The 7,734-nt window shown below is 37.1% G+C and overlaps 1 protein-coding gene across 1 annotated transcript; it reads left to right on the top strand.

Annotated features, from left to right (window-relative positions):
• On the top strand, window positions 1-5,727 carry irf8 (interferon regulatory factor 8). The gene is made up of 8 exons (XM_056478919.1): window positions 1-243; window positions 1,767-1,950; window positions 2,130-2,209; window positions 2,319-2,427; window positions 2,625-2,666; window positions 2,795-3,175; window positions 4,014-4,129; window positions 5,157-5,727. Exons 1-8 carry the CDS (start codon window positions 76-78, stop codon window positions 5,346-5,348), a joined length of 1,272 nt encoding a protein of 423 aa, XP_056334894.1. The 5' UTR covers window positions 1-75; the 3' UTR covers window positions 5,349-5,727.
• The last annotated feature ends 2,007 nt before the right edge of the window (window positions 5,728-7,734 follow it).

Here is a 7,734-nt window from a genome sequence, read left to right on the forward strand (position 1 = left end):
GATGTTGTGAGTATGTACTTAATATTCCTCAGCAGCTGTTTGTAACGACATACTAGTGAAGTAAAGGGCTACAAGATGAACTCGGGCGGTCGCAGACTGAAACAGTGGCTTATAGAACAGATTAACAGTAACATCTATAATGGACTGCAGTGGGAGGATGAGGAGCGCACGATGTTTCGAATCCCCTGGAAACATGCGGGAAAACAAGATTACAATCAAGAGGTGGATGCGTCCATTTTCAAAGTAAGCGAAACATTATAGTAATAATAATAATAATAGATATAACAGTAACAATACGATTAAGAATAATGCAGCATTGCGATGATAATAATAATAATAATAATAATAATAATAATAATAATAATAATAATAATAATAATAATATGGTTGTTATTGGAAAAAGTCAGATTTTTTAACAGCTGTGTTATTATTAAAAGATTGTTGTTAGATGATAGATCCCTGTGTACATGCAATTTGTTACAATCATAACATCTGAAATTAGTTATTTTTGATTTTGTCAAAGTTTGATAGCTTATTTTATGTTTGTTTTATTGTTTTCATTGCCAAATGATGTTGTTCCATAACTTAATCACATGTAAGGTATAGACAATTTTTTCTTATTGTTACATTAACGTTTTGGTTCACCCCCATTCAGAACACAAATGAAGATTTTTAGTCGAATTCTGAGAGCTCCTGGTCCTCCATAGAAAGCAAAGGTCCCAAAATGTTCAATGTCCAGACAAGGAACTAAACACAAAACATTCCATGTGACATCAGTAGTTCAACTGCATTCTGGTTGCCTTAAACTGAATCAAGTTAACCTTATGGGTCCATTGAACTTATAATATGTTAAACTGACTTAAAACAGCTTGCATAACTTATAAAATTAAGTTAGAACATGATTAACCTAGTTTAATATGCAGGGGTGTAACGGACATTTTAAAAGTGTGTGTGTGGGGGGGGGGGGGGGGGGGGGGGGGGCAGCTGTATGAGAACATACGTTCATATAATTATTAATCACCTGTTTCTAAATGGTCTGTTTCTAAAAGTGATCCCCCCCCGTCCCGTCCCACCCGGTTGCTACGCCCTTGTTAAGAAGTAACAATGAACTAAAAAACCTATGCTGTCATGACCAATTGATCATATCCTTTTTTACAGTGTGTAATCTGTAACACATTTTTGCCTCTGTAACACATCTATATGTCCTCTCCTGCATCAGGTCGTCAGGGTGTGCATTTACTAGGGTGGACAGTATAACATATTGCCATTACAGTTAGCAGTGCAACATGCAAGCATCGTATGCCTGCAGTAAATGTGCAACCTGATCTGATATGGAAGACATCGGTGGACAAAGTTGTTTTTACAGTTTTTCTGGTGCACAAAGGCATTCTTGGAGTTTCGTTTGATAACAGCTGAACCACCATGGAATGTTTTGACAATGTTTTCAATTTCCTTTTCTGAACTTTGAACATCTAAAAACCATTGCTGTATATGGAGGATGAGAGAGCTCTCAGATTTCATCTAAAATATCTTAACTTATGTTCCGAAGATGAACGACGATCTCAGAGCTAACTGTAACAAAACGACAACGAGTGATTAACAATAGAGTTTTGATTTTGGGGTAAACTAACCTTTTAGGTGATATTTTGCTTGTTTGTGTATTATTCTAAAATACGATTTAATGCACACTGCTTTCAGTCTCTTGGAAACAAGACTTATTTCTTCAGATTTTGTGGTGGTGTCTGACTAAGCATGTGTTTTCACAGGCGTGGGCAATATTTAAAGGGAAGTTTAAGGAGGGGGATAAAGCTGAACCAGCGACATGGAAGACCAGATTGCGCTGTGCGCTCAACAAAAGCCCAGATTTTGAGGAAGTTACTGACCGATCCCAGCTTGACATTTCTGAGCCTTACAAAGTGTACCGGATTGTGCCAGAGGAGGAACAAAAGTGTAAGTGTGTGTGAGAGAGAAAAAGAGTATTTGTGCTTTGTTTTTCTGTTCCAAGAAACATTATGAATAGAACAAATTCTTAAACAATTCAGTTTCTACAAAAAGACACTTTGGTGTAGCTAAATGTTGCCTTGTCTTTACAAATTATTAAAACTGACAGCATATATCTTATATTGTAGTAGGTAAAGGCACAGTCACCACCATAAAAGAAACCACTGACATGGACTGTTCACCAGACTTGGATGATATTATTAAAGAGGTATTGGCACTTTTCCCTTAGAATGAAGAAGGTATTAGGTATTGATTTTGTATTACTTGGAGATGTTTGATTGATGGCTCATTTCTGAGTAATGTGTGTGTGTGTGCAGTCTTCAAATGATGAATACATGGGCATCTTGAGAAGTAGTCATTCTCCCCTGGATGAACGCAGTAGCATGCCTTCAGTGCAAGAATGGTGGCAGCAAGGACCTATCAGTGGTAATAATCTCTGGTTTATTTAGATTTTAAGAGTGTTTAAGAAGTTGGATAAGAGTAATTTGAAGTCTTTATTGATTTTTTGACTTTCTTGAGTAAATGTGTTTAAAAATATATAAAAATTTACAGTATGAATTCTTTTGTCGCCTGACTCTCATGTGTTATTGTTAATGAGCGATTGTTTTTATGTACATTCACAGCTGCTGTTGTTCATCAGGATCCTGGAAGCACATTAAATAATGGTATGTTATTTACATTGTGTAAAACGTTGCGTCAGAGCTGACTGAAAGACGCAAAGGAAATCTGTTTTAATCGCTTAGTATTTTCACTGCTGCACGAGGCTAATCACACATTTCTCGTTCTTTTCCAGCATTCTCTCAGATGTTGATTTCTTTCTACTACGGAGGTCAGCTGATGGACAATATGCTGACCTCTCATCCAGAGGGCTGCCGTATCTCCCCCTGCCTTTCCTCTACGCCTAATGGCTTCTTGTACGGGTCAGACAGCCTCCAGAACATTTACTTCCCATCCATTGATGGCATCAAGAATGAGCGCCAGCGTCACGTCACCCGCAAACTCCTCAGTCACTTGGAGCGTGGCGTACTGCTGCGTGCCAACAGAGAGGGCATTTTTATCAAGCGTCTGTGTCAGAGCAGAGTGTTCTGGATTGGCCAGGATGCTCGGTACAACCCCTGCAAACTGGAGCGAGATGCTGTGGTGAAGATCTTCGATACAGCCAGGTTCCTACAAGGTAAACAAAGATCCTGCTGAAATACAGTTCCGAAATGGTATTTACTACTAATCAAAGTCAATATGTAGCAGAGTTATCTAAACTTAGTCCTGGAGTTCAGCTGTAACACACTTACCTGCTCATTTTTTGAGTTTCTGAAGACTTTGTTCGGGTGTGTTTTAGGAAATGGTTTATAAAATTTGCATAGAAACCTTTCTAAAAGTGAACGTACACCAAATTAAGTTTAAATGTATCAAGGATTATGGTTCATATGATGATTTGAAGTGGTTCAATTACCTTGATTTTTAAGCGCACATTCTCCCATCAACTTTTTTTTTATAAATTACAACTTTTGTATGGGAAGTTGCATAAGCCACCTTTAAAAATGAGACCCCAGGTGAGCTGCTCTGTTGGACAGAAGCCCTCCAGGAAGAGGGTTGGACACCCCTGGTAAATAAAGTATGGTAACACATTATTTTGATGGTCCATTATTAGTAGACTGTCTGCTTAATATCTGTTGATAGCTGTTGATCTGTTGATCTGTTATCAACAGATATTTAACTGACTATAAGAAAAGTACGTCAACTTACACTAACCCTAACCCCTACCTAATAGTCTACTTATAATCTAATGAAAAATAGTTGCTATGTAGATGCAATGTAACAAACAGGCCATCAAAATAACTTGTGACCTGAAGTACTTACTGGTCATTAATGAAGTGATTGTCGCAGTGAATAGCCAGTTATCTTCAGTGCTTTGAGCTTATAACTGAAATGCAGTTGACCTGATTCATTAATTCCTAACTAATTTGACATAAAAATGAGAGGATTTATGTTTTGCTTGTTTTATTTTCCTGCAGCACTGCAGTTATATCAGGATGGTCATTATCAGGCTCCAGAGCCCACTGTCACACTCTGCTTCGGGGAAGAGTTTAACGATTTCAGCTCTATCAAGAGCAAATTAATCATCGTGGAGGTAAGTAGTGTAAAATATGTATACAAACATGACTGATCTCATTTATTGCTTTCTCACATTTGTAGCATTAAACCAAGCTTTCTTTTAATTACAGTGCTCAGCATAATTGAATACACCCCATTTTAAAAATGAGTATTTTTATCCATTTCTCAGTGAATATAGGCAATGTATTTTGGTGGATTTAAACAAAACAGATTTATTAAACATATATATTTATTAAAATTATATTTTAGTCACTAAACATATTTAGAAATTGAAAGATAATACAATTGAATTCAAGCAAAATATTGCAAAAAATAATTACAACCTGCAAAATGAGTTTTTTTTTGTGCTTCTCTTGATTTTTCCTCTTTTTTGAATTTGTATTTAATATTTTTCTATAACATATAAATTTGGGTGTGCTAGTTTTTGGACTATTATCGTAAGTTATTTTCTTAGATAAGCTCCAGATTTGGCTTCAGTACTGACTAATCTAATGTATATGCACAATTATAATATTTTATAGCTTCCTATTAAAAATATGAATTAAAAAATAAGATAGATTTGTGAGGGGTGTACTCATATATGCTGAGCACTGTGTGTTGGAATTTTATGTTTAAGATTCTTTAAGAAATATTTAATGAATTAGGTATTGTGAACAAACATTTAACATGTAGTTATTAATTTTTCAGTATTTCACAACTGAAACATGTACTCCAGATTTCGAAAACAAAGATTAAGCCTAGTTCCAAACTAAAAGGTCTGAGGTTCAAGTGAAACTTGCACTGACTTTTCTTAAATGATATCAATGCTCTTGTTTTATCTCAAGGTGGACACATGAATGTTTTTTAAGTGCATTTATAAAAATGACCTAATTGATCTAAACGCTGTCTGTGAAACCAGGCACATAAAGTAATTTCCTGATATTAGTTACCTTACTTTGAGACAATTCGTTTTTGCTGAATTTCCTTTTTCATCTGTATGTTCTTAATGGTCTAAATTGAAAACCCCATGAAACAGCAGTAACACGAATGCTTTGTTCATGCAGATCACAGCATGGAACTGTCAGCAGCTTTTGAATGCAGTGACTACACGGCGAACCCAGTGCAGTAGCGGGAATATGGAAATCTCAGACAACTTAGCCAGTGATCAGATGGCTTGTATATATCAGGACCTGTGCAGCTACCCAGTTCCTCCACGAGCTTCCTGTTTCAGGGACAACTTACAGATACCAGTCTGAGGCAGAATTGCCATGTTTTCAAGATTGAGTCAGTTCACACGCTAAGCCAAAATTATGCTTTTACATCATTAACTCACACAGAAAAAGAATCGACCATTAGGCTTATGTGTGTTACAGTTCTCTCAGGACAGAAGAATCATTTTCTCAGGGATGATATGCATGTATTTTGTCTTTGTGTATATTTTGTTTACATTTTTTACTCATTGATCATACATCTTAAACATTTGAGATTCTGTAGTTTTTTAGTATAGACTATAAAGTTGATAGGTTTTACTATCCATAATTGTTTAAAATCTTTTTTTAACCCAATAATTGTTTTGTTAACTTAAATGTAATTCTGCGTTATCTGGAAATACATTTTCAAATAAAAAAATCTATGATTAAATAAAAGGAAATGACTTTGATTAAATGGTTGTCTGGCTGTTTTCAGTTTTCTTACATGGAAGTGTGAGAGTTTTGGTGGTTTACAAGGACATGCATTTGTATAATGACATGGGTATGACCTAGTTGTACTTTATTAAGGTGGTTTATGAGAACATGCCTTATGTCCTGGTAATTCAAAATGCTTAATTAACAATTAAATAGTTTAAAATGAACAATAATGGAAACACAGGCCTTAGAATAAACAGGGGGAATAGAAACAGGCATGTGTTCATTAAAGAGCCCCTATTTTGCATTATAAAAGGTCATATGTTGGTTTGGGGGGTTTCCAACAACATGCTGATGTGCGTGCAAGGTCAAAAAACACTTTCATTGTCTTATAATATGCATTTATTTTTAACTAATTATCCCAGGGACCCCCATATGAATCGTTAATGATTCATTTGTTCCTAAAGCCCTCCTTAGCGTGAAGCTAATCTGCGCTGATTGGTCCAATGACCCAGTCTGTTGCGACTGGTCGACTGTGTTTAGCACGAGAGAAAAGCTCACTACGGCTGTGAAATAGCAGCCAGAGAGTATGTGAGAGCTCAATGCAGGAATGCAATAAATACAGACCAGCATATTGCTCTACTCTTAAACCTAACCCCAAGTAATAACAACAACGCACATTTAGGATTAATCCACAGTGGCAAAAGTTGAACTATTTTGAAAATTGACCGCGCTGCGTGTGTGAAGGAACAGCTGATTGTGGACATAGCAAAGGCAAACAGCTAGGAACAACAGAGGATTGCCAGTCCAGAAACACATTTAAATCGGTAAAGGAAGAAGCACGCGTCACGTTTTTTTAACGTGGTTTTAGATGCGTTATGTGAACAGCCCCATACAGATAACCTGAGAGATACAGCACAAGCACTGAACTATAATAGATACGTGATTACAAGTCGTGCGGGGTGATTACAACTTATAACACACAAATAAACAAATATTTTGCAAACACAAAACGAGGCAACAATTTTAATGACGCTTAGATGTTATGATCTGGAGGAAGAAGAAACTGGTGCATTTGAACTGTAAAAGTTTCTGACAAAGTCCCTGTCAAAGTCTGACAATTAGGAAACGGCCGGTGAATCCCATGCTGCAGCGTAGGTTATTGTCTCAAAAATTAAACACAGCTCTAGGTTGGCTATGCTGTGGGATTGTTGTGAAAATTAACTTTAACCCTTTATTCCCTTCAGCCGAATCTCCATCGGTCAGTGATCGTCATCTTCGCGTCAAGATCAGTCCCGTGATCCCCTGCGTCTCCGCTAGTGTGTGGAGGGAAAGCACATGCACATTTTACGAGAACTGGAAGTACATATTTGGTGATGTACCGTATCGACGTCGATGCAATCAAACAAAAGATCCGAACCCAACTCGATTAATTTATTAGACTCTGAGTCAAAGAGTTCACTAAAGAATCAATAGTTTTAAACATGCTGCACTTTTAAATTTAAACCTTAGCTGGATGTTTTCATTGGTGCTTCTATTGGTTCTTGGTTTGATGCTTGTCGTAGCTGTCGTCACACTGCTGGAAAGTGTCTGAAATCTGATTGCAAGTGGCTGAAAAGTGTCTGAAAACCTGATTGCAAGTGGCTGACGGTGAACATGTCAAACCAACGAACAAAGGTCACAGGTTTTAGCCTAAGATTTCAGGAATCTTCTAGGATTTCTCCAATTTTGGCCCGTTTCCACTGAGTGGTACGGTTCGGTTTGGTACGCTTTTATGGCCGTTTCCACTGTCAAAAAGCGTACCGAACCGAACCGTACCGTACCACTTTTTCGGCACCTTTTCGAAAGGGTACCAAACACGAGAAAGGGTACTAAAAGGCGGAGCCACACGCGCAGCTGAACGCTATTGGTTTACAGAGATACGTCATTCGCTTACGCAACAAGCCAAAATGAAAACAAAAAACCCATCATGTTTGAAATACACAGCCGAGAGATTACAGCGGAATTATAAATACAT

Source organism: Danio aesculapii, chromosome 18 (assembly GCF_903798145.1).
Source record: "Danio aesculapii chromosome 18, fDanAes4.1, whole genome shotgun sequence".
Classification (NCBI taxonomy): domain Eukaryota; kingdom Metazoa; phylum Chordata; class Actinopteri; order Cypriniformes; family Danionidae; genus Danio; species Danio aesculapii.